This window comes from Chiloscyllium plagiosum, unplaced genomic scaffold (assembly GCF_037043375.1).
Source record: "Chiloscyllium plagiosum isolate Xiang-an unplaced genomic scaffold, Cpla_swu_hap1 HiC_scaffold_4, whole genome shotgun sequence".
Taxonomy (NCBI): domain Eukaryota; kingdom Metazoa; phylum Chordata; class Chondrichthyes; order Orectolobiformes; family Hemiscylliidae; genus Chiloscyllium; species Chiloscyllium plagiosum.
In genome coordinates this window covers 129,040,006-129,067,745 of record NW_028270142.1, presented here as the reverse complement: position 1 = coordinate 129,067,745, position 27,740 = coordinate 129,040,006, and the positions used below count along the sequence as shown (strand labels likewise).

Sequence of the window (27,740 nt, the reverse complement as noted above, 5' to 3'; positions counted from 1 at the left end):
TAAAGGTGAGTTCTTTCTGTTGAGGGTCAATGTTCACATCTTCAGCACGTGAGACAGGGATTGGTGTTCGGGCCAACTATTCATCCCTCAGTAACCTCTCCATCAGAGTGGGGCTGTTAGCAGCAAATGGCACAATTTGGAGCAATTCATGCCCTTATGCAACGGGATGTTCCTGATTTTCATTCTTGGGTTGATAAATGACAAGTAACATTCATGTCACACAATTGCCAGGTGATGATCTCCTCCCTATGACCCTCAGCATTACCGTCACTGGATCCCCAGTGAAAGAGCTTTGGACAGTGTTTCCCAGAGGGACATTGTGTAGAATATTATAGGGGTTTTTAAGTTCGACCAAAACTCCTCCAAATTATATTTGTGAACATACGTCTCACGTGCTAAATTTAAATTTTTTGTCCATAAAAGGACATGCAGAATTGCAATGCAATATTCTCTCCATATTCTAAAGCCATTTTTGCATACATTGATAGCTTATTTTTATACATCCAAAATCTATTCCCTGTTCACACCTTCAATTACTTCTGGATTTAATAAAACTCGAAATCCACGGACTGTCATACTCACTGGATTGAAAACGGCTAAGTATGGATTTTGGTGAGTTTCATGGAGGCGTTTCTCTCAATGGACCTGAGAATATTTCCTCATGGTGTTTTCCACAGTTCACCTCATTAACTATCTACCATGCCTCACACACACTATCCTCCGCTCAGTAATAGCAGAAGCACTTGGCACTGCCGGGACTTTCCAGGATTCCCAGTGTCAGCCATTTTAGTGCTGGCAGCCCAGAGTTGCCATTCATCAGACACCTGGTAGGAGGGGAACAAAAACAAACACTTATGCAGTAACACAGTTGATAGATACTTCACTGCAAACATAAGTGCACATTTGTAAATGTTTTGCTATTTAAGAAGCAAGCTATACACTTGCCTGTCCAGGAACCGAGGTAATGCCCTGGGGTGCTGGGTTCAAATCCTATCGTGACTGAATATGGAATTAAGATCTAATGATAACCTTGAAACCATAGTTGATTGCTTTTAGTCATGGGAAGCAGGTAACTCTCAGAAAATTGTCCTTCAAAGAACCTATAGTTTAACTAACTAGAGATCAATTGTTATTGGGACATCTGCCCAAACTCCTGCCACCATTCCAATTTAAATGCCTCTTTTGTTACATAAAGGTGATACATCGAGGTAGTGAGAAGGTGAGTTTCTGAGTTGGGATACTAGAATATTGATGGCTCTTCTCATTCTGTAGCTTCCTTCAATGAAAAGGCTGACCACACATCTTGGTAATTCCCAGCTCCAGGTGAAGCTTGTTTTGACCGTTGTGGTTTCCCATTGTTTCAGGTGGGAGAGATTGGCTCAATTCTCAATGCAAATAATAAGCCTCTTTCAACCCAACCTCTCCATCTCAGAGGAGGCAAGAGAATTTGGGAAGGAGGGGACAGGGGTCACCAGTTTTACACTGGTTCCAGCAGTCTGGAATCTAATTCTTTCCCACTGGATTATCACGGTGTATTGAGCTTATGTGTAGACTGAAGATTCCTGACCGCTTGAGACCAGGATCAGTTGTAGATTAGAGAGACAGTGACCATGACCTGTAATGTACATTCGGAAGACAGGTCATTTTGTTTAGCCTTCCAAGCTACCAAGTTTCCAAGTGAAAATCTACCCTCACAATATAGGCTTATCAAAATAAAATAGAATCTGGGTATATTATTTATTTAACGTATATCTATTGTATGATTTTGCGTTTATACTTTGGTGTTTACTATGCTGGTTAGGCCCCTCCTTTTGTAATAAAGGGTGACTTTTAAAGGCCTTGAAATGTGAGCTATAATCATGGAGGTGACTTTGGAGCAGAAACAAGAGATCAAAAGACATTTGATAGGTACATGAATAAGAAAGTTTAAGAGGGATATGGGCCAAACTCAGACAAGTGGGACTGGATTAGTTTGGGAAACTTGGTTGGCATGGACAAGTAGGACCAAAGGGTGTGTTTCCTTGCGGTATGACCCAATGACTGTATATGCTTCTGGCCAGATGTTCAGTACAGAGAATACCTCTGTCATGTCCCTCATGGAAGTACATTGGGAGCTCAAAAGAAATTGTGGAATTGGAAATCATGGAAAATGACCTTTTGAGGATTGAAAAGTTGCTTTCCAACTAGCACTTGACCTTTGTGGGATATTTTCCCATTTTGCTGCTTCTTTAGTGCCAAGTCTTAATCTGTTTTAAATAATATCATACTCAGCCTAGATATAATGTAAACATTGTCCTTTTAATCCCTATTTAAGACTGTGTTTTGTTTATCAAAAACATGTATTTAATGTCTACACAGACATTTTGATTTCTTTCCATATTATGTGCCTAGTCTAATGTTTAACCATGTGGAAGTATTTAAAAATTCAGTTCAGTTACACAGGCTTTTTCCCAAAGAATTAAATTCATCTTATTTCCTTTACTTAACTCTTTCTTTCCTCCTTTATTCTGTTAAAAGAGAAATCAACATTTCAGAAGTAAATGTGATGTGTTGTGATTGGGGTGACTCCTACATTGCTTCCCCCTCACCAACACCATCTACCCAAAGGCATTCCTGTTGGAGTGTGTGATTACAGAGGGGTGATATGCTCCAAACTTCAACAAGGTTTGCTTTCTCGCCAGTTTCTGGAGATAAATGTAAGCAACTTTGGTTCATTCATTGATTGCTAATCCCTCCATTTTGGATGAAGAGAGCAACTCACCACAGCACATTTTGATACTGAATACAAGCTTGGGAATGTGATGAGCGGGGGAATTTGCTGCAGTGATAGAGTAGACATTCCATAAAAAGTAGTGGTCAAAGAGAGGAAGCCAGAGAACAGGACGTGAGAGCCAAAGCCTAGAAACATTGAGGTGAGTAATTAATCACTAAGTTTCTGTTTCCCTCAATAAATGGGGCAGTAGGTTAAGCTGGTACTGGCGATATAATTGCCAGCAAGACGTGTTAGATATTAGCAGGATTTATCAGTATTGGTAGGGTTTACTAATAGCATTAAAGATTGTTAGTATTGGTAGAGTTTATTATATGGTTACGGTTAAGGTTATAGTGGCATAGTTAAATAATAAAATAATTAATGGAAGAGTTGCTTCAACTTCTAAACTACACATCCTGTGCCGTGTGGAAAATCCAAAAGACTTTCCAGGAGAATCTGGCTATTGCTCTTTGACATCCAATGGCATTACCATCACTGACTGACTGCCCCACGATCAATATCCCGAGGATTAACATTGACCAGAAACTGAACTGGATTAGCTTTACAAATACTTTGGGCTCCAAGAGTAGTTAGAGGCTAGGGAATCCTACAGGGAGTAACTCACCTCCTGACTCCCCAAAGCCTGTCCAACATCTACAAGGCACAAGTCAGGAGTCTGATGGGATATTCTCCACTTGCCTGGATGGGTGCACTTCCAACAACACTAGAGAAGCTCGACACCATCCAGGACAAAGCAGCCCGCTTGTTTGGCTCCACATCCACAAACATTCACTCCCTCCACCACCAACACTCAGCAGTATGTACCATCTGCAACATGTACTGCAGAAATTCACCAAGGTTCCTTAGGCAGCAGCTTCCGAACCCATGGTCACTATCAGCTAGAAGGACAAGGGCAGCAGATACACTGAAAAAACCACCAATTGCAAGTTTCTCTCCAAGCCACTCCCCATCCTGACTTGGAACAGTATCACCGTTCCTTCACTGACACCTGGGTCAAACTCCTGGAATTCCCTCCTCTAAGGGCATTGTGAGTCTCCCTACACCAAATGGGCTTCAGTGGTTCAAGAAAGCAGCTCCCCAACACCTTCTCAAGGGCAACTAGGAATGGACAATAAATAGTGCACCCAGTGAATCAATTAAAAAAAACTTGGGGGTTAACAGCTGAGATTATTGCAACACATCCACGGGTTTAAGAACTCCCTCAGAGTCAGCATGTTTAGCATTTTGTCACGCCTCTACTTAAGGGTAATCAGCCCCTTGTTCCAAATTACTTTGACCTCTTGAAAGAAAACAGTTACCTTCATAGATCTGCAACCAAAGTCCATCTGCCAGTATTTTAAACATCCAAATTTGAATAAAATGTTATACACATTTATCACACAAAGAAACTATGTTGAAATTGTATAAGACAGTTTTACCTAAACTGGAGTAATGTGTCCAGTTTTGGGTACCGTCGTTTAGAAAGAATTTTAAAAGCTTTAGAGAGAATTCAGAAAAGACTCATGAAAGTGTTTCCAAGAATAAAAAAAATCTTCAACTATGAAGATAAATTGGAGACAATCTTGGAGAAAATAAGGTTGTAAGGAGACTTAATTGAAGTCTCTAAAACCATCAGTGGTCGGGACAGAGTATTATGGAGGAATTGTTTCCACTCATGCAAGAGTCGGGAGGAGGAAGTCAAAGTAAGTGGGCAAAATAGGCAAAAGCAACATGAGAGAAAGCTGAAACAGAATCTGAAATAGCTGGAGAAGCTCAGCAGGTCATCTGTGGAGAGAAATCAGAGTTAATGTTTCGGGTCGAGTGATTTACAGTGTCTCTAGTTCTTTTGGTTTTTATGAGAGAAAGCTGCCCTGCCTGACAGGATGGTAGAGGCAGCTTCATTTGAATCATTCAGATGGGACTTCGAATGCTCTCTGTAAAAGAAGAACGTTTGGGTCACATGGACAGAAAGTGGTGTCCAGCAGTGAGTGAATTGATCATTCAGAGAGCTGGCATAAACATGACGGGCCAAATGGTTTCCTGCACTGTCACAATTCTGTAATTCCATGCTTTTGTGTCCCATTGGAAACTAAGGGTTTACCCTGTTGAGAAACATGGGTAGCATTTTGCTGGATGAAGTGTGTTACTAATGTTGTGCTGCCTTGGTTATATCAGGTACATTTGGAAGAAGGCAGTTTCGTCCATCCTTGCTTGTTAGTATTTGGTATAGAGTATTCTTTTAATGATAAAGCTACTTTTCTTTCAGGTTCTGTTCCATGTAAATAATGGAGCTGGAAGAATTACAGCCAGATATGAACCCAAGGATTCAAACCAGCTGTGCAATGGGAAGTGGCATAAACTTCGAGCCAATAAGAGCAAGCATCGTATTACACTGACTGTGGATGGAGTTACTGTGCAAGCTGACAATCCTCATATTCAGTCAACCTCAGCAGACACTAATGATCCAATTTATGTAGGAGGCTATCCTGGTATGTATTGTTATTAGAGTTTAACTTCTGCGTCAATAGCAGAATAGAACTTAAAATTGGCACATTATCCCTTCACGCTGTCTAATTCTGTTTTCTGCTGTTTTAGATTAAATTTCCTACAGTGCAGAAACAGGCCCTTCGGCCCAAATAGTCCACACTGACCCTCTGAAGAGTAACCCACCCAGACCCATTCCCCATATTACCCTTGACTACTGCACCTAACTCTATGGACAATTGAGTATGACCAATTCACCTAACCTGCACATCTTTGGACTTTACTTTGCATCATCAATGTCAACATCAGAAAAATATTAGGAATGAAACTGCAAATTGAAGAGCTAGAGACAGATCACAATCCAATGTAATAAATAAGATGCACATTTAGCTTTTGGAGCGGTATACACCACGACAGACTAAACTAAAATTAATTGAGTCTGATTCCCAATGTGGTGTATCAAAGTTTTGTGTTGACTGCACTCTGTTTATGGGGCACTAGAGCAAAAGGGTAGGAGATAAGTAAAGCCCATTGCATTGTCATTTGCGTTTCTGGTGAGATTGGAGGCAGTTCCAGTTGGCTGGAGCCTCAATGGGAGTAGGCTTCACAACAGAATGATGCAAAAGTAAGCAGATGCTTTCCACATCTTTGGCTGATCCATAGCACCATGGCACCACCACTTCACCTTGTCTGGGTTTTCCAGGGTTGCACTCCAAAGTAAATATTAAAGGTATTAGAGAGAATTCAGAAAAGATCCATGAAAATGTTTCCAAGAATGAAGAACTTCAGCTATGAAGGTGGATTGAAGACAACTCGTGGAGAAAAGAAGGTTTCAAGGAGATTTGATAGAAGTCTCTAGAGGTCGGGACAGAAATTGGCAAAAGAAGCAAATTATGAATAGCAATTTTATTACTCTTTCCTTTTTAACCCCTTCCACTCCATTGTATCAACTCAAAGGTTTTATATGGTCACTTAGCAGTTAGTCATCATTAATCCAACTGCAGCCTTAAAGTGTAAATCTTGATTTGATTGTGCTTCCAACTAAATTTAATTCATCTGCAAAAAATATATTTAGTTAGCAAATCAAAACTGATATTTTCTTGGCTTTTGTCTAAGGTATAAAAACCTGGTTAATTTCTTATCTAGGTTTCTCTCTCCCCCCTCATATCTAAGAGACAGTGCTGTAGCAACAAGATAATACATCACTCCTGTGTGGAATATAAGCAGTAAATTATGACAGGCTCTTCAAATGTTGATTGGAAGTATAGGCCAGTAAGACTTCAATCTTCACCCAGTGTCTGGGAATGCATTTTATCCATCACTCAGTAATAATCAGCAGCAGCCCCTCTGGTTGATGCACACATTCCGAGCTCGAAGTCAATTGAGACACTTGTCCTACTGTGTGAGCAGAGTCAGCACCTATTTCTGATGCTCTGAAATTCTCTACCTAAATCAGGCTCTTGGGAATTAATGACAGAACAATAGCAGACAACCAGGCCCGATCTCGGTAGTTTCAGGTGACAGTGTTGATTGATGGACTCCACAGAAACAACTTCTGATTGATTTATTATCGTGGATTCAGCCAACCTTGAGAGTTGAGTGTTGGGAATGAGTCCTGTCCAACTGAGAGGTTGTTCCTCAGATCATGCTGTGCACTGTATCTGTTTTTTTGCCTTACCACAGAGTGCCTGTTGTCTGACTCTCTGAAATTCCCCCAAACCCTTACTAATAAATCGAATATTGATCTTTTTCTTTCAGCTTTCCAGAATGGTTGGCCTGTACTGTGAATCTTATAGTATTATGGAGTAGAGAGAGGCCCTTCAGCCCATCAAGTCTGTACTGCCTAATAGCATGTGACTGCTGATGTCAATGCTACATTACCTTAGACATCATTATCTCATTAACATACACTGTTTAGCAGGTAATAGGGAAGGCAAATGGAGTGTTGGTCTTTATTTCCAGGAGAATGGAATATACAAGTAAGGAAGTCTTGATACACCTATACAGGTCATTCTGCTACGATGTGATAGTTACGTTCCTCTGCAACCCTGCGCTATAGAGAATCGCACTGTACAAGAGCGCTACTGAAAATCACTATACCCCTTCAGTAGAAAGTTTGCATTATCCAAATAGCGCCCACAATTTGTCAGTGGAGTTATAGCCAATTCGTGTTAACGAAATGTGCATTATAGCAGAACGACCTATACATGCCATTAGTCAGACCACAGCTGGAATACTGTGAACAGGTTTGGTCCCCATATCTAAGGAAAGATGTACTGACATTGGAGGCACTCTAGAGAAGGTTCTCTAGGCTGATGCCAGGTATGGAGGGATTTGCTATGAAGAGAAGCAGAGTAGGTTGGGCCTGTACTAATTGGAGTTTAAATGAATGAGAGACAATCTTATTGAAACAGAAAGAACTCTTAGGGGACCCGACAGGGTAAATGCAGAATGGCTGTTTCCCTCGTGGGAGAGTCTAGGACCTGAGGGCAGAATAAAGGGTTACCAATTTTAGGTAGAGGTTACACAGAATTCCTTCTCTCAGAGGGTGGTAAATCTATAATTTTCTTTGCTGCAGAGACTGGGTCATAGAATCATGGCATACCTACACAGAGGCCATTCAGCCTATCGAATCAGCACCTACCCTCTGAAGACCGTCCCACTTATACCCTCCCAAAACCCCTCCTCCCCCACAACCAATTCCTATGCCCCTGCATGGGGATTTTAGCATGACCAATCCACCTCACCTGCACATCTTTGGACTGTGGGAAGAAACTGGAACACCCAGAGGACACGGGAAGAATGTGTCAACTCTACACAGACAGTCACCCGCCGCGTGAATTGAACTGGGTCCCTGGTACTGTGAGGCAGCAGTGCTAACCACCATCTGCCCTTAAAACTCTGTCCTGATGTAAAATCCAGGGAATTGAACTACAGTCATCACATGATATGAACTCGCAACCTTCTGATTTAGATCTGATCTCGAGTCATTATTTATATTCAAGGCTGAGCTAGATAGAATTTTTAATCCTCAAGGGAATCATGTGTTAAGGGAAAGCAGCAGGGAAGTGAAGTTGAGGATTTAGCATGTGAGCCATAACCTCATTGAATTGCAGAGCAGATTTGATGGGCTCAGTGGCCTACCTGTGCTCTGGTATGCCTGTTCAGTAAACTATACTCACGGGGAATGGGTCTCAAAGTTTCTTTGGTGCACGAATCGCATTCACAAACTAACCATCTAGCCAACTGAGCTAGCCAGCCCCTTTTCCAGATCTAGATTAATCAATATACAAAATGCAAGGTCAATCATTATTCAAGTATTGAGTTTATTTTTAAACTTTAATTACTTACAGTTGAATTTTACCTGATTCTCAAGTTAGAATTTGCCACCCATTGAATGTATTGTGAGTATTTCAGTTAACTCATGTTGATAGATGCATATTTGTCCTTTCACACAGCTAATGTGAAACAAAATTGCCTGACCCTTCAAGAGCCATTCCAGGGCTGCATAAGGAACCTCAAGCTGACAAAAAACCAACAGATCCAGGCCTTTGATTTCAGCAAAGCCTTTGACCTCCGAGGCGTCTTTCCTCATTCTTGCCCCGGCATCGAACAGTAGACTTCAGGAATGTCCTCCCAGCCGAGAGAATTTCATCAAAACGACTGCTCCAAACTCCTTTCACAATTGTATTAATTGCCCTTCTTTACTCAGGATAAAAATGCATTTTAAGACGATATATCACTTGTTTCTGACAGATGCTTAACTAAAAGCGTTTTGTACTATGCAACAAGTACATCCATAAACAAAACCATTAACAACATCAGGATGGAATATTTTAATTTTTTTTAATGTTTACAATTGTTTTTTTCCCCCGACAGTATTTCCTGAAATGTTAATCTGTGTTTGTTTTGAATATGTTATCATTTTGCAAATAAAGTGTAAACATGATTTGAAACACCGTGCAGCTTTTGAGTTACTATGTAATTGCACAAATTACAAAAACTTTAAGGACATTGTTCTCCTTGTTGCTAACCACATTTTCTTCAAAACCGACTGCTTAATTCTAATGCTTTTCCATGAAACAATGCTGACATGACAATAAGTCCTTAATGCCTGTTATGAGATCGTTCAAGATGTGAATGACTGAATTAATCCATCGAGTCAAAAGAAGGTACAGATCGTTCTGCTATAACGTGTGTTTCATTAATGCGAATTTGCTATAACACAATTGAAGGTTTGGGGACACTGTTTCTAAAGCATAAACTTTTCAAGTGTGTATTAGTTATAACGTGATTCTGGCCCCATTAGTTTGCTGCTATTACGCAATTTTCTTATAACACAAGATTGTACAAGAACTGCATTATAGCAGAACTGACTGCAGATCTGTGTTAATATTATGTTTAAGTAGTTATCTTTGCCTTCCATCTTCCGAAAGGTAAAAGCTACAAGTAGAAGTTCAGACTTTCTTAAACTGGAATTTGGTCACAAGTTCAGAAGGTCACAGATACCTAGTGACTAGCACAGAACACATGGACTGAATAGCACACATATTTGTGTCATGTCTATTTCAGTGTGAATGAACCAGCACGGTGCAGCTATATATTGATAAGAAATTGATGTAATGCCATTTACCACATGTACAAATCAGGCAAATATATGAATATTCCAAGTTAATTACCAATTAGTCAAATAATTATTTGACAGTTTCACTGAACAAAAACACACATTTTGGCAACTTTTTTTGGGCTTTCACTGTTCAGGACAATTTGCAAGAATAACAGTGCAAGTGCTGCTTTTCCATGTTATTGTAGGGCAGGAAGGTGCTGATGGGTTGGCAAGTGGACTCTGGCTATCACCCATGTTGTCCATATGAGGAATTGTTGGAAATTGGAGTCCCATTAAAACTGAATTTTTCTAGTATTTCATGTGTAGCAGGAAATCTCACATAATGGCTACTACTGCAGTAACCAGTTTGATCAAGAAATCTGTGTAGATGGCAGTTCTTATCAGGCAGATGTCTGTTTCAGACCGAAGGGGCTGAGGGAAGACCCAGGGAAGACTTTCCCAACATTTTGGCTGGGGAGGAGGATTCATAACCTTAATGTGAGCACCACAGTCTATGCCCAACCAACTTTATCCTCTGGCATCTGCGATTTATCCTAATTGTCACAGGTTATAAACGTCTTTTGTCTGATAAACCACTGCATCATATGCAACCTACCACCTCTTATCAAACTTAATAAACTTTTTATAACTTTCTATACAGTTAACTGGTCATAAAGCCCCAGAATCTAACAGAATCAGATCTAAAATTCTTGAGAGTTTAGCCAGTTGGATATATTCACGGACTTATGCTGGATGACCCTGAATGTGCAAAGAATTACACTGACAACCGATTTAGATTGTGCTCAAATTATATATCTCCGTATGAGGACCTGGATTTTTCCAAAGAACATATGTGACTATTCCAGCAAATATAGGTGATGACCATTTGCTGGTTGATTTCCCAGGTAATGTCTTGACCAATCTTAGCAAACCTACTTGGTTTGAAATCAAAATAAAGATTGGCAGTTAACAGTCAATCATCATTAGTGCAACTTTACAGAGCATTGATTAGGTCATAGATGGAACTCTGGAGGTGGGGGTGCTTGGGATACAGTGGTAGCATCCTTTCCCGAGCTGGAAGACCCAGGCTCAAATCCCACCTGCACCAAACATTTAAGGGGCCCTCTTATGGTGCAATGGTAGTGTCCCTATGCCTCAACCAGGGTAAAAAATTAGATAGAATACTGGGCATAATTCTGGTTGCCATACTATTGGAAGGACGTGTTTGTACTGGAGAGAGTGCGGAGGAGATACACTAAGCTATTGCCTGGGCTGAAAAGTCTCAGTTATGAGGAGAGGCTGGATCGGCTTGGGTTTGTTTTCCCTGGAGCAGAGGGGGAATCTGATTGAGACATACAAAATTATGAATGGCATAGGGAGGGTAGATAGTGAGAAGTTTTTCCCCATGGCAGATGGACCTAAAGACTAGAGGGGATGAGTTTAAGGTGAGGAGTAGATGGGCTTAGAGGTGATCAGGAGGATAATATTTCCACCTGGAGGCTGGTAGAAGTATGGAACATGCTGGTTGAGGTGGTGGTGGAGGCAGCTACCCTCCTAACATTTAAGAACCATTTGGATGTGCAGTCAAAATGCCTGGGCATAGTAGACTATGGATCAAGTGCAGGTGAATGCAATTAGTGTAGTTCGGTGTTCGTTGGTCAGCATAGACACAGAAATAGGCCCTTTGGCTCACCATGTTGTATGACTCTGTCACTGTGGTACTCGCAATTGCAAAGCTTCTACCAATTAGAATCCACTTGCCAACCAATAAGCAGTCCCTGCTACACAGTTTAAATGTTTGTTTGTTTTCCCCTTTATTGGTATGCTTGAGAATTGGCCAGACGAGTGTAAGATAAAAAAGGCTCTAACGGTGCTATGTGAGTTCCTACTGAGGACGTGGTCTCCAAGGAAAGTCAGAGAACAATTATTCACCTGTGGCCAGGTAAAGAATCTTGCACAACTTACCATGTCTTCTGTTAGCAAGCTTTGTGAAGATGGGAACAATGAAAGTGCAAAGCTACAAGATCTGAGAACAGAGCAATTCAGACACACAATATTGATGAAGCAGATGGATTCCTCCTCTTTAGACAGACCTTCAGATTGAGAATCACTGGTTTCCATACTGGGGTCAATGGGTTCAGGGATGGTTGATAGGTCCAGTGGCCAGACTCAGCCACATGTGACGAGTCGTGGTTATAGAGTTGGTTACATAGGTTATTTGCAGGTTTGTGTGCTCCTTCTGATGCCTCAAATTTGCCTATTTATTCCTGACAGTGTATTACAAGGAATCCGCTGACAAGGGGCGGAACAGTGTTTAGCACTGCTGCCTCACAGCACCATGGACTCAGGCTTGATTCCATCCTTGGGCAACCATCTGTGTGGAGTTTGCACATTCTCCCTGTGTCTGTGTGGGTTTCCTCTGGGTGCTCCAGTTTTCTCCCACAGTCCAAAATACAGGTTAGTTGGATTGGCCAAAGTAAATTGCCTATAGTGTCCAGGGAGAAGCAGGCTCAGTGGTTAGCCATGGGAAATGTAAGGTTACAGGGTTAGGGTCGGGGGGGCGGGGGTCTGGATAGAATGCTCTTTGAAGGGACAGTGTGGATGCAATGGGCTGAATGGCCACAATGTAGTGATCTATGGCTCGCATTTGAGCAGAGTGCTCCATGGTGTATTCCTTTCTCCCTCATTGACTTATCTAACGTCCCCTTCAATATATCTCATAATATTCACCATAGTCACTCCATGTTGTAGTAAGTATCATATTCTAACTGTTCTCGTAAAGTTACCCCACAAAAATATTAAATTCTGATTTCAAGACTATTAGAGAGACAACTTCAAGGTTCCAAAATGTCTTTTCTCCTAAAATATTATATAACCATAATGCAAAAATCGACACTTAAAATGTAAAGTGTATTTTTAAAATTATTTTATTGGTATGTGGTATGAACGTAGTAAATTACAATATACATTTGTACACATTCATAACGTTTTTGTGCATAGTCAGTAGTATTGGAACTTTCTAGGAATCTTGTCATTCCTTCTATTGAACCATTTGACATACTATGCACATGGGTCAAGTGCACCTCTAAACATTTTGGCTGTTCATTACACGCACTGAGCATTAACATCCCTGCGGGGTGTCCTCCTCAGTTTGTTACCACTGAAACAGCGACTAAAGGAATGGTGCTTTAAGAGGGACAGGTGGTTCTACATAGGACTCTGCCACGGGTACCATTCCGAAAGAGTTAGCACCCTGATCCACTATTTTAACCACGGATTTGTTGGAAGTAAAAGGTAAGACTGAATCATCCATTGCATGGAATCATATAACATTGTACGGAAGGGGAGGTGTGTGAATAAATAACAGGAATGAAAAAGTACTAGATCAGATGTCATTTATCACATTGTAGAGTAATGGTTTCATGTATATACAATTGCCAAAGTGGCAGTGTCAGTAAGATTACTTCACATGTAAGGCAGAACATTTTTTTATAATAGCGATCTTAATTAGACTTTTAAAAATATCCACTGTGTTTTAAAATCAGAAGAGTTTTTAAGATGATCGACAGGACTAGGAACTTGATTTAGAAAGGGTTTCTTGAAAATAACGCAGTAGGTTACACAGTGACCTTTCATCTATAGCACATAGCTGTGTACTATGTGAAGTGACTTTGAATGAGATAGGCCTACAACTCAGAATTGTCCTTCAATTAGTATTAATGGTCAATCTCAGAGACAATGTTCATGTTTTTAATTCAACTTTCCTCCACAATAACTGTGTTGCACTCAGGTTAAGTGTACTTCATTGTGCTGAAATTAGAGAGGGGATGAGAGAGTTTTCACAGGGGTCTCAATCTCCAGAAGCAATAGTTCCACTGAAGGTGTCATCGAATACACTGACAATTTTTGTCCAACCTCCAAAGTAGATATCTGAAACTTGGGAATTTGTTCCAACTGACTGCACTGACATTCCCAGCCCCTGAAGATCAAAAACCAAACCATTTTTCCTTCCCCCATCGGTGACACATGTAAGTGTAGTCTGCAGCTGAGAATTGAGCCCAAGAGCTTCGGTCACCTAAGTATTAAGCCTGTACAGTGTATCACCAGTCTGAGTGGAATCCGTTCTCGTCACTGTTACTAAAATCAGGCTGGTTATCCACATCAACTAGATTACCACCCAAGCACTGAAGGTGAATGTTAACTTCATGTTGTTGGAATGTAATTCACTTCCTTCAGCTGAATAAAAAATGCATTTACATAGTTAAACAATGCAAGTAAATTAGGGCAATTGAATGCAGAAGGCATAAAGTCCAATTACCATTAATTGGCTAAAATTGTCAATTACTGTTAAACTACAATCTCATCAGTTGTATTATCTCGAAGAGTTAAATTGAGATTTTTGTTAAAAAATTAGATAGAGTTCCTCACAGGTAATAGAAAAAATTGTCATCTAATTAGACTAATGAAAGGTTACATCTCATTAAGTAACCCAGATATCCATTCATACAATGAGCATGCCTTCTGGAACTAAAATTTCCTAAAATTCTACTAATGCTGCCACTTTGTTCATGCACATTGAATGCTGTTGCATGATGAGAACTCTATATCGCGTGAGCTCCATATTTAATGAATACACAGACCGTTATTAGAAAATCAGTACAATCACATTGGAAAGAAGGCTCGTATTCCTCTCAATCAATCAATCAATCTCAACTGTTAACATCAGCAATAAGTAACTGAACAGAGGTAGCGTTGCACAGACATGTCAGAAAACACAATGTAAAAAATTAATCATCAATAAACATATATAAAGTGGTTAATGTTCTGACATACACAAAAACACACTGCTTTATATACATTACAGTTTCTACTGCACACTTGGCAGTAGAAACCACTTACAAATGAGGGATTATTAAAAAAACATTTTAGTGTTAAAAATTAAAGCTATATTATGAATTTCTGGAGATAAACTGGAGTATCATTAAAAAGGCAATTTCCACTAATTTATCAGGCCTTTTATTTTGTCCTGTCAAGTGGCCTTTCCTCTAATAATTTACTTTTGTAAAATCATTTCTTCCTTAGGTCAAGCAATGCTGTTTATGGAAATGAATAGAAGATCCTCACACAGCATTTGGCCTGAGATAGAGAATGGTCATCCTCTCCTCCAACATGCCTTAGCCCATAGCTCCAGTGGGTAGTCATTGCTATGGTAACTGTCCTGATAGTTCACAACAACCGTCCTCATAACCTCTGGTGGCATTGTCAAAAGTATTACTGGATTACGGGCTGCACACCTGTGCCTACTGATTCCAGGGATCAATACATTTCAACTAGAGCTTAGAAGTTAGTTCAAAACCAAGGAATAAGGGCAAAACAGTAACACACTTAATTCACTGCCATTCTTCCCTCACCCACTGCAATGCATGTCTAGTATGATGTGAACTGTTAATATTCTAACTGTTTGTCCCACCCTCCTCCCCTCACAGTTCAGTAGCTCACATTACAGTTTACACTGAGAATTAAAGACACTGTTCATCATGTTCTGTGATTCGACTCAGCAATATAAGATAGAAGTTCCACAACCTTAACCGTTGGTTTGTGGCTCCTGCAAATTATTTTCCAAAACCAGCAATGAAATCATCCCAAAAGCATCCTCAACTGAAAACCAATTGATTTTGAGCCTCTGTTACTGTTGCCAGTTTTTCAATGTTGGAGAACCCACAATCTACTGAAGCCCTAATAATAGCTATAACATATAAAAGGCAATTGATATGAAACATTTATCCACATCCTGTGATAGTGGGGCCAACAACAAAGAGGCACACGAGATATCTCAGAATGCTGTATCGAGAATCCATTTTCATTTCAATATCACTGTTCATCAGTGGGAATAAGGTGGTAATAAACACAAGAAGTTACCACAAGGTGCCATCTTTATACTTGACTCAAGTTTGCTTTAAGCAGCTGGCCAGAGGCTTCCTGGCTCAAAACAGGAGTCACACATTTGGATTTAAACTGGGGCGCCGAGAGACAATTCGGGTGGTAAGGCAATAATTTTAGTCTTTCACTGGCAAACTACTGCAAATCAAAAAGGTAGATAAGCAATCCTTAAAAGAGGCCACTTAATAAAAAGGCATTTTTGAATATTTCATCATCTCGCATGTTGTCAGTCCCTCTGCAAACACCCTGCGCCCTCCATGTATCGTCTACCCTCTTTCCAGGGCTCCTTCTGGCTGCAATTCTCCAGTTTGGAGATTCAAAGTTTGGAGGGTGGAACTCTGCTTTTGCTTCTTGTGCAGTTAGTATCATGGGGACAGGAGTGTCTCTGGACTTGTCCATAACATGTATCTGGCCCATAAGATGGTAGTCCTACTGGGACCCTGAACTAGTTGGTCAAGGATTGCATGATTGGAACCATGCTGTCAATGGATCATCACCATCAAGAGATAATCCAGGACCAAAGAGATCCAGATACGGCATCAAACGAGGAAGAGCCCAAATTAATCGAGTTAGATAAGCTTCAAAAATCCACTGGCAAAGAATAATGTGCTTTAGTTTAAGCAAAGGCTTAAAATAAGGTACCATTTTTGACCCTGGTGCAAAACAGAGAGAACTAAACCCTGGAGCGCTCCCTCCCTTCAGTCAATCTGTCAGTGGCATCCTGTTTTTTAAACTCGTTACCCTGCTCCTGACTATCCCTGGGGTCAGAGGTTGCAGCAACGGAATGCAGGGAACTTTGATAGACAGGATTATCAAGATCAGCCTTCCTAACATCATTTACATGTGGCAAAGGGGTCATGGGGTCACTGAGTTTGGGAGAGGGATTGAGAAGAGGGGGGGTTCACTATGCTGTCAACAGTAAGGCATCAATAAAGCTCTTTGCTCAATCTTCCTATCACCCAATTTCAGATAGTTTAATGGAGGAAGACCCAACCCTTTCAGTTGATAAGTTGTGCCACATGAAGGAATACGCATTTAAGAATGGAACTTGGATATGAAAGGACTTGAATCAAATTTAGACAAATGCTGTCAGACCACCTTCACATCTCCTTTACAATTTGGAATTCTTAACAGACCATTCAGTAAGAGTCTTTCCACTCTCAGCAGGGACTAACCATCCAACAAGTCTTTAGATTACATTACAGTGTGGAAACAGGCCCTTCGGCCCAACAAGTCCACACCGACCCGCCGAAGCACAACTCACCCATACCCCTACATTTACCCCTTACCTAACACTATGGGCAATTTAGCATGGTCAATTCACCTGACCTGCACATCTTTGGACTGTGGGAGGAAACCGGAGCACCCGGAGGAAACCCACGCAGACACGGGGAGAACGTGCAAACTCCACACAGTCAGTCGCCTGAGGCGGAAATTGAACCCGGGTCTCTGGCGCTGTGAGGCAGCAGTGCTAACCACTGTGCCACCGTGCCGCCCACACGGTGTGTTAATAAATTTAATTAGCATATAGAATTCTAATTTTCATCATCAAGCATCAATATAGAAAATAACAGCAAAATTTGTGTCTATACGCCCCCTCTTCATAAATAATCATTCGGAAAGTGGTAGTTGTAATATATAAAACCCTTGAAAATTCAACCAGCTCTGTCCTTTGAGGTTCCAGGAACAATTTCAGAAAATTCTCCACTATGTGTGCAATACTCTGTTAGTGTGACTAGACTGTTTAGAACCATAGAGTCATAACATGGATAACACAGATCAAACAAAAGGATGTGGTGATAAGCTCTACATATGTCCTGTACACCTACTATATTTAACCATAAGCACAGCATTGCCCTGAGCAAACTTGGTAAAATAGCCCATATTTCTAAGTTCCATCAGTAGATGAGTTTATTACAGGGCTATGGTCTAATTCACTTTCTGACAATGGACAGTAGAAAATACCTCTGTTGTAACCTCTCCTGTAGAAAGGCAGGGTCATATAATGTATACATTCTTACCTGATTGATGTATGTTGACCAACAAACCAAATGGGGCCATCAAACTCTTACTGCTACCTTGGACCTGAATAAACAGTAAACAAGCCCACATTTCCCCTGGGGCAACCAAGCGTAAAAGGCAAAACAAAACCATTAAAGTAATTGGAGCTTCTTCTCCCCACCCACACCCCTTAAAAGTTATCAATCTGCACAACACAGCAGGATTTCAAATTCTTCCAACCTCCTCTCTTGCAAAAAGACTTGAGTTTTGAATGCTGGTTGCAATGCCGGTTAACTCCCTAGTTAGTGTACTAAAGCACATATCGAGTGAGACAAAACAATCCATGGTACTCACACACAGACTAAGCGCAGGAACAAGACTAAACCATTTTGCTCTTTGAGCCTATTCCACTGTGGTCAATTAAATCATGCCCAATTCTGTGACTTAAATACAATAAGTGTAGAAGATTAGGGTAATATTGCAATTTTCATGTTAATGCCATTTCCACTCATAAGGCAAATACCACAAGAGAATCTCCTGTGCCGAGGAGATTCTGAATTGTAACAAAGATTAATTCATTGCAGTGTCCCATGGAGGGCAAGTTTCAAAGCAAAAATGGCTCATTCCTTCTTCCACTCTCAATCAGCTTCCTGTCTGTTTTAAAAGCGTAGGGTTTTGTTTCCAACAGATCTGAATCTCTGAATTGAAAAGCAGTGGCTGCAATCCATCATTCTGTGCATACACAGAATCTGTAAAGGACACAATACAAAAGTCAAACCTTTACTTTGCTGCAAAACAAAATTCCAGTCAGATATGTAACTGAGTCCTGGAGTCACGTTCCGGCAGGAATTCCTTGCTAGTGCAGGTGCAGCTATCAAACTCTCCTTATGTAAAAACTTCCTGCTTGATAGGATGGATGGAATTTGGCACCGGTTCCAGGCGCTAGAAATGGCTGTTTCTTTTTTATTATCAGAGGGAAAAAAACACAACATCTGTCCTGTTTATTCTTTGGCTGTCCTCAGCAGACACCATCGCTCCGAGCAAACCCTTACATGCACCCCCATCAACTAAAAAAAACACAGAAAATAAGACGTAGTTGGTATATCTTTTGCTTCCACAGTTGTGTGGTCTGGTCAAAAAGACATAACTGTTTAAAAATGCACATTCCTTCAAGGCTGCATTTTTAATGGTTGTGACTGGCGGATCAACTTAGTTCTTAATCACCACCAGATGAGTTTATTGCGAGCTGTTTTATTTGCAACAACTTCGTACTGACTCCAGTCTTCAGAGGTGGCTGACAGAGAAAAGAAAGCCTTCACAATGGTGAAAACTCCCATTGGTGCTGAGGGTGTCCCATTGAGTGGCAACATGCTTAGCCAGTCCAGTAGGATTGAGACCTCGGAAAGGGTCACCTGTGAAGGCAGTGTTCTGCAGGTAACGATTATCAACAGCTCGTAGCCTTAGACATAGAGGCACCACTGTAAAAATAGCTAGTATTCTCAGGGGGTCCCTGTAGTCACATTCACCAAGACTGTGTCTGGATTATTAAACGGCCCATCACTCTGCAACAAGTAATCTCACAATGTTCTGGGTTTGATGACCCATGTTGCGTTTGGATTTAAATGGTACAAGTCCAGAATGTACGTGTTGAGGTCCAGGCAGCGTTCTCCTGCAAAGATGAAAACACAAAATGTAAATCATGAAATATAAACAGCCACAGAGAATGTTGCTCGACAGTGCCAGCATTTCCAATTTGTTGGTCATATCCATCAGGGTAACTTCCTCTCTGATGAGCCAGTTCAGGATTTTAACTTCTGTTTCACTCTACCGGAGGAAAATAAAACTTCAAGACTAGTGAGTGCTGACTTCCTTTTTGACAGACACTTCTCCTACTCATGACTCTTCAGTAACCTGTGACCTTAGGCCTTGACTGAGCTGGGAAAGTTATCCCCAGTATCCTGGGAATTATTTATCTGTCAAATTAAATGCATGAGGAACGGATTATCAAATTGCTGTGTGTGGATTTTTTGCTGCGTATAAGTTGGGTCCCCTGCATTATAACACATCTCTGGCTACAAAAAACCCTTTTGGCCTGTGGCTGTGAATAGTACAATGTAAATGTAATTTCTTTCTTGCTCAGTATGCTTCTGCTGAAGATTTCTGATAGTGAGTGTCAGCGGGATTTTACTCAATGGGGTACAGCTGCTCTCCATTGGCGCACCTACATGGGTGGCAAGAGTCTCTGAACAATGGCATATCTGGGCTCTTCCTGCTGCCCAACCTGGGAACAATAAAGCTAACAGCTGCACGAACCACTGTGGCTTAGATCAAACTTAGAGCCTTCTGATTGTGAGGCACAGCAGTGCAGCATTTCCGGCAGAATAAGACAACAGCATCGACACAATGGGTCAAATGGCCTTTTTCATTCTACTGAGCAGGAAGGGGCGTATACAATAATCTGAAGAAGGGTCACTGGACTCAAAACGTTGCTTTCTCTCCACAGACACTGCTGAGTTTCTTCAGCAATTTACTACTTTGTTTCAATCTTCAGCATCTGAAATTCTTATTTTGACATTACTTAAGTTGCTGTTGTTTGAAACCAGATTCTGAAGCTAATATTCCAAGGGTGGTGCAACAGGCTGTTTGTTTTAAATGAGTGGAGCAGGGTTGGAAGAGAGAAATGGCATTGACATTGATTGACACAAGCAAAAAATTAGACATTACATTCCTCCCACACCCTTCACGTGACAGCAACTTTAAAACAACCTACCTATATTTCCACCAATTTCAAACAAGTGATGGCTCTGTCCATTAACAGGTACTGCAGAATTCGTACTGTGAAGATTTGATAAAAAGCCAAGCTTAATTTAGAATTTGTTGAGGTGTGAACTACCAAATAATTAACCATACTCATTACATATATCAACCCAATACAATGTTTGCTGCAGATCATTTCAGGGAGGAGAAAGTGGGGACTGCAGATGCTGGAGATTAGAGTCAAGAGTGTGGTGCTGGAAAAGCACAGCAGGTCAGGCAGTATCCGAGGAGCAGGAGAGTCAACGTTTCGGGCCTAAGACCTTCATCAATCAAGATTCCTGATGAAGAGCTTATACCTGAAAAGTTGATTCTCCTGCTCCTTATATGCTGCCTGACCTGCTGTGCTTTTCCAGCACCACACTCTCGACTGTAGATCATTTCAGTTCGGTTTACGAGAATATGAAAAATATTACCTTTTTAACATAATTTCAAAACCATTTGAATTTATTTTTCCTTTCATTTAAACTTCACTTTCTTTGTCATTACAGAGCAGAGGAAAGAACACAAGAATGTCCCCTCGAACATTAACAGTTGCATTTTATGCAGCAAACTATTGGCTGGAGAGGATACAATAAGCAACACTGGACTGTGGTTAGATTGCACTCCGGAGTAATTCCGGACAGTGCTAGCTTCCACATAATCAAAAGGATTGTCACAATCTGGTCAAAAGAGGTGGAGCGGTCTCCTTCTCAGTTGACCAAATAGGCATTTTAAACATTTATTTATCAAGCTCATATGCATTTTAACAGTTTCAAGTACAGTGGCTGTTCACAATACAGATAGATAAGTTTTATCTAAGTTTGAAAAGGAAATGACCCCTATTGTTCTTTGCAGTCGATAGATTAAATAATGTAATTAAGAAATGTTCCTTCTCACACATGCATTCAGAAATAGGCTACAAGAGGGGAGGGAGTTTAAATGGTATCACTTCTGGTTTTCCTCTGAAGTCAGTAGCTGTGTGGATTACGTTGAAGATGCTGCTTGTAGTGTTTGGCTGGCGACAAACAGGTAAGTCGCACACTTGCACAATAGCTGGACAGTGTGCGAGAGAAAGGAACCATAAGTTTCTTTTCTTGCTGTTACCCATGTGTGGTCTGTCTGATTCTCTAGGGAAAAGAAACATGGTCTACTTTAAAGATAAAAGGGTTAGCTTGCTATCACAGAACCTCCATTCACAAACTAACCAGTTACTAAGTAAGGTCACAGCAAACTGGGGAACCTTCGTTCCGGGTCAGTGATTAGATTGAATGGTCTTTAGAGCCCTGTGCTCAAACAGAATCCATTACCCAAAGGGATTAAGTTCAACAGCTCATCTGCCCCACCTGAATGGGCAGATTATGTCTGGCTGTCTGTGCGAACAAAGTGACAGGCTATTCACACTTATTTCAGCTGAATGTCCTGGTGGGCTACTTTCTTTCTGACAACTTCATAAATTGCAAGGTGGAGTTATGCAACATGCGGCCATTTTAGAAGCTGCTGTTCAGGTCACTTGAGGATACTGCTCCGTCCATTGCTTTAAACCTAATCCAATGGTTCAACCAACTCAGTAATAAAGTCATTTCTTTTGATAACAAGACGTAGACGCCTTGAAAAAAATAGATTTTCTTTAAGAATGCCAGAACTGAGATGTTACACCCACCAGGAAAGATTTCAAACAGACTAATTCTTTATTCTAGAAAAAAGACTGAGGGATGACCCATCGTCAAGGTGATGGAAGAGTTGAATTGCATAAACACAGAAAAAGATGTTTCGACTTCCAAATATGATCAGAAATAGGAGTCATAAGTCCAATAAGAAATTCAGAAATAAAACAATTTAGTCCGTGAGTTGACAGACCATAGAACCTGCTAACACTGGGAGTAGTTCAGGCAACTCACCAAAGATGCATTTAAGGTGAAGCTAGACAAACACAGCAGACGGAAGGGAAGAGAGGATGTGATGATGAGGAGAGATGAAGGGTGGGGAAAGACTCAAGTGGAGTATGAATTGTAGTATGAACCAGATTGGACTAAATGGTCTATTGCTATCCTATACATTCTTCATAAGGATTCCTACTCTTTACGGATAACCTCACCTCAATCAACCTGAATTAGAAATCCACTTTGTCCTATCATATGTGTAGGTATATGTGTCAGTTTGATATAGCTGGAAGTCTGAATTAATTATAAAGTGCTGCATTCTCAGAGCTCATGTCTTTCAGACGATACATTGCAACAGCTCCTGCCTGCCTGTTCTGGTAGACATAGAAGATCCCAGCAATATTGTGTTTATAGAGCACCGTTAATGGAATAAAACACCCTGAGGTGACTCACAGGAGTGGTGTAAAACAAAATTTGAAACCAAGCCGTAGGAAGAGATAGTCGGGCAGATGATGGATCACAAGTTTAGTTGAAGAGACAGGTTTCCAAGGGTCACATAACGGAGGAGAGAAATGTAGAAAGAGGACAGGGTTAGGCAGGGAATTCCAAAGTTTAGGGTCTTGGCGGCTCAAGGCAAAATGGTGATGACACTCAAACAGACAGGAATTGGAAGAGCTCAGATATCATGATGGGTTGTGATTCCGGGTGAAAATACAGAAACAGAGAGGGGTGAGGCCATGGGGGATTTGCTAAAAAGAATGGGAATTTTAAAAATTGAGGTGTTGCTTAACTGAGAATCCATTTGTGACAGGGAGCCTTGTATGAATGAGACTTGGGTGCAGGTCAGGATGTGGAATAAAGAAATTTGAAACAGAGCACGATACACTGAATGGTCTCCTAAGCCGTATTTTTTTGATAATGAGTAGGGAGCTCTCCTACTGCTTTGGGTCAAAAAGCATTTCTCATTTGGCATCACCTAAAGAGATTAATTTATTCTCAGTTTCAGACTGTAAGTCAATATGAATTCAATTGCAGTGAAACACGGCCTTTATCCTCCTACTCAGAGGTTTCCTAAACATTTGTCATTTGGTCCAGACTTCACGCTGAACGTGCCACTTATGCATTTTTGGGACATTCAGTATTTCTCTCCTGAAGAAGGAAAAAAGTAGGTGAAAGGTTAGGAGGGATTAGATCAGCCAAGAGCTCATTGAGTGAGGAAACAGAAGGCTCAAGGGGACAAATGGTCTCTTCCTGCTCCTAATGTGCATGCTTATGTTTTACCAATGAGCTACAAATTAAGACTCACTTTTAGATTGAGATGGTGGCATGCTGATAATGTCACTAGTACCTGTAACTTCCAAATCTCTATGGGATCTCCTTTTTTTTTGAGTATTCAATCCAGAGGCCTAAGCCAAAAGATCCAGGGACAAAGGTTCAAATCCCACTTTGCCAGTCCACCACAACAGCAGGTGAACTTTAAATTAAATTGAAGAATCTGGACTCTGTCATGATGCCATGAAGCTACCGTTATGTTTTTAAAAAACTGATCTGGTTCACTAGTGACCTTAAGGAAGGAAGGCTGCCAGCACTATCTGCTCCGGCCTACACGTGACCCTCCGTCAACACCACCATCTTGAGGGCAAGTAGGGAAGGGCAATAAATACTGGCCCAGCTGGCAATGCCCACATTCCATAATGAATCAAACAAAAGTTGGCTCATAACTGGCCCCTTGAATGGCTGAGCAAGCTACTGAGTTAGAGGGCAATGAGGGACGGGCGATTTAATGCTGGCCTTGCCGACATCCACATCCCATGAAAAGTCACCATTCATGCATGGAGCCGTTACACCACACGTGTAGGCCATTCAGCCCATCAAATACATTTTTACAAAAAAAAAAATAAGGTACTCATTGCTTTCTGCCCCAAGAGTTTTTACATTCCTGAAACATCATTTTCTTTTACCCTGTGGAATTGATATCCTTTCCAATCTCAAGGACCCTCACTCTTCCTGAAGAATGAGGAGCTCAACAAACTCATTCAGGAGAGATGATAGAAAGCTCTTCCACACACAAAGGGTGATAGATGTTTGGAATGTTCTTCCACAGGAGCCAGTAGATGCAGGATCAGTTGTTAATTCCAGGTCTGAGAGAGATAAATCGTGGTTAAGCAATGTTATTAAGGGATATGGGCCAAAGGCAGGAATTTGGAATTGGGCCAGAGATCAGCCATGCTCTCATTAATTGGTGGAACAAGCTCGAGGGGCTGAATGGCCTACTCCTGTTTCTATGTTCCTATAATTCTCTTCTATCTTATCCATGTGGCCGTACTTCATATCACAATGAAACAATGTTGGCTTGGTAACTATCGAATCAATGGACAGCAATCAGTAAAACCTATGAGGAACCTCTGCAGTGGCTAATCCTGCTAACTGAGATTAATCAGAGTGTCTAGTTTGCCACTGTCACTGAGGTCAGTTAGTTAGAGATTATAGCTGTGTAATCAGGATAATCAATACGAGTGACATTCACTGAATAATCAGTATAGAAGTTGTTTTGAACTCGATAGGGTATGCAGCACAGAAACAGGCCAGTCAGCCTCTCCCCTGCACGTCTGTATAACGTTCAACTCAAACATCCTCCTGTCTTAACTCTATCAGCATATCTCTCCTTCCTTAGCATGTAGACCATTCATCTCAACTACTCCCTGTGCCAGCAAGTTATGTAGTCGCACCTCTTGTGAGTAAAGAGCTTTTTTTTCTCAAATTCTGGCTTATATTTCTTGATGACTGTCATACAATAATGGCCTTTCATTTCACTCCTCTCCAGGGGAAAAAAAAGCAATTTGTACAATTTCCTCCTTGTGCAACAGATGACTGTTTGAGTAAAATACTCTATCTGCATTCGATGAACTGAAGTCATAACAATGTGTGCTTTATTCACAACCTTACTATTTCTGACTATACAAATATTGTGGGTTAATCTTTATCTGGTTTAGACCAATCATGGCACACAAACGGGAAAATAGTTTCTATCAATTAGAGCTTAGCCTGAGTATTGTGTATAGTGTGGGCATCTGTTATGGTGCAGACTAAACTCCCTCAAAACATTATCAAGGAGATAGCCTAGAACCTAGCTTTTATCTTATTTAAAGGCAAGTGTAAGGCACTGCGTTCCAGATATGATTCGATTGGTCAAATTACAAGGCTTTAAGCAAAGCACACTTAATTCTTACACCACAGATAAAAGACAAACAAAAATAAAAATAATTGACACAGCTTTAGCTCTATCGAAATACTTAACAAAATAATATATATTTTAACTACTACTCATCAACTGTTCCAGTATAGCAGTATTCCATGAACACATCCTTGGCAAAGGCAAATTCAGCAAAACATATTTGCTCATTTGCTATCTCCTCCAGTCCATGAGAAGGAACATTGACAATGAATCTAGCAGCAGAGAGAGATCTATATCGAGCAGCTCCAACTTCAAAAAGCCAAGTTTAACAACTGAAATCAAAACTAAAACCCTTGGTCTGTGTGAACCTGACTCCACCCACTCATGCTTCTTTTGTCCAATTTTTTAAAAATCCCGAAGCTATTTATTCTGCTTTCCCATGGAGCAGACACCTTGGCACCAGGTTTGCAATACCTCTCCAAGAGAACCAGGACTGAACAAATCCCTCTTAAAGGCATATTTTGTCAGAGCACCATATTATGGGAAGGACGTGAACACGCTGGGGATATTGCAGACGTGGTTGACAAGAATGGTTCCATGGATGAGGAATTTCAGTTCTGAGGGCAGATTGAAGACATTCCTTGAAGAAAAGCCAGCTAAAAGGGGAATCATGAGCAGGCTAGATAGAGTAGATCAGGAGAAACTGTTCCCATTTTCAAAATGAGCAATAACAAAAAGGCACAGATTTAAAGCAATCTGTGAAAGAAACAAGGATGAATTGAGGAAACCCTGTTGTCACTCAACGAGTAGACAGGTCAGTGCCTGCAAGTGTGGTGGAGGCAGGTTTAATTGAGGCATTCCGCAGGACATTGGATGATTATTCGGATAGAGATATGGTGCAGGGACATGAGGTAAAGGCAGTAGATAGGCAATAGGCAACGATGCCCATTTAACCAACCAGTGCAAGCTTAACGGGCCAAATGGCCTCCTTCTACGCCATAACACTCCTGTAATTGAGTTATTTAAAATCTCCCAAACATCGTTCACGTTGACATAGCTTTTGCTGAGCTCACCTGTTTTCACAATGAAACCGAGCAAGAATGTCACTTGCTTTGGTCTCACTGTCCAGCTGAATGGCCATGGAAACCTTTGACAGCTGGGTGGCATAAACACGGATGACTCCCTCAGGTATGTCTGACTGCAACGTAAAAGAGAAAATCATTTTCAAAGCCATGTAATTATTTTCCCATGCTCCTGCAATATCCTTTATGTAAACAGACAACATTCATTCAGGTGTTGTAAGCTGGTTATAAGGCGGAGGAGATGGTGGCATTGTGGCAATGTGGAAAAGTAATCCAGAGACCCACATAGTGTCCTGTAGAAATGGGTTCAAATCCCACCATGGCAGCTGGTGGAATTTTAAATTCAATTTAGATTAGATTCTCTACAGTGTGGAAACAGGCCCTTTGGCCCAACAAGTCCACACCGACCCTCCGAAGAGTTAGCCACCCCAGACCCATTTCCCTCTGACTAATGCACCTAACACTAGGGGCAATTTTAGCATGGACATTTCACCTGCCCTGCACATCTTTGGACTGTGGGAGGAACTCAGAGCACCTGAAGGAAACCCACGCAGACACAGGAAGAATGTGCAAACTCCACACAGACAGTCACCCGAGGCTGGTATTGAACCTGGGACCCTGGTGCTGTGAGGCAGCAGTGCTAACCACTAAGCCACCGTGCTGCCTCAATTTATAAATTGAAATGAAGCTGGTCTTTGTAATAGGAACTATGGCAACTACCACTGATTGTCCTGGAAATCCTTGTTGCCAACCCTACCTGGCATGACTCACATGTGACTCTAAATACAATACGATTCTTACCTATCCTCAGGAATCAGTTCAAGGGCAGCTGTATGTAGATAAGGGAGTTCAGTTAATGTAGTTCATGTGGATTTCAGCACAGCCTTTGACAAGCACCCATATGGAAGACTGATATCAAAGGTAAAAACACATGGGATCCAGCATAAGTTGGCAAATTAGATCCAAAATTGACTTTGTGGCAGGAGGCCAAGGATAGTGGTAGAAGTGTGTTTGTGTGACTGGT

General features: G+C 41.0%; 2 protein-coding genes across 7 annotated transcripts in view; one reads left to right on the top strand and one right to left on the bottom strand.

Annotated features, from left to right (window-relative positions):
- The window catches only part of lama1 (laminin, alpha 1), a 305,305-nt gene extending 296,119 nt beyond the window's left edge, over positions 1 to 9,186 (top strand). For both annotated transcript variants that reach the window (XM_087986673.1, XM_087986674.1), the window contains 2 exons: positions 5,019 to 5,241; positions 8,695 to 9,186. In XM_087986673.1, coding sequence (XP_087842799.1) covers positions 5,019 to 5,241; positions 8,695 to 8,855 — 384 coding nt within the window. In that variant the 3' untranslated portion in view covers positions 8,856 to 9,186. The remainder of the gene's footprint in view (positions 1 to 5,018; positions 5,242 to 8,694) is intronic.
- A 3,565-nt stretch (positions 9,187 to 12,751) lies between these two features.
- The window catches only part of arhgap28 (Rho GTPase activating protein 28), a 189,820-nt gene continuing 174,831 nt past the window's right edge, over positions 12,752 to 27,740 (bottom strand). For all 5 annotated transcript variants that reach the window (XM_087986671.1, XM_043687786.2, XM_087986670.1 and 2 more), the window contains exons 13-15: positions 26,708 to 26,832; positions 20,554 to 20,618; positions 12,752 to 19,452 (exon numbers count right to left, since the gene is read on the bottom strand). In XM_087986671.1, the coding sequence (XP_087842797.1) occupies positions 19,361 to 19,452; positions 20,554 to 20,618; positions 26,708 to 26,832 (282 nt within the window). In that variant the 3' untranslated portion in view covers positions 12,752 to 19,360. The remainder of the gene's footprint in view (positions 19,453 to 20,553; positions 20,619 to 26,707; positions 26,833 to 27,740) is intronic.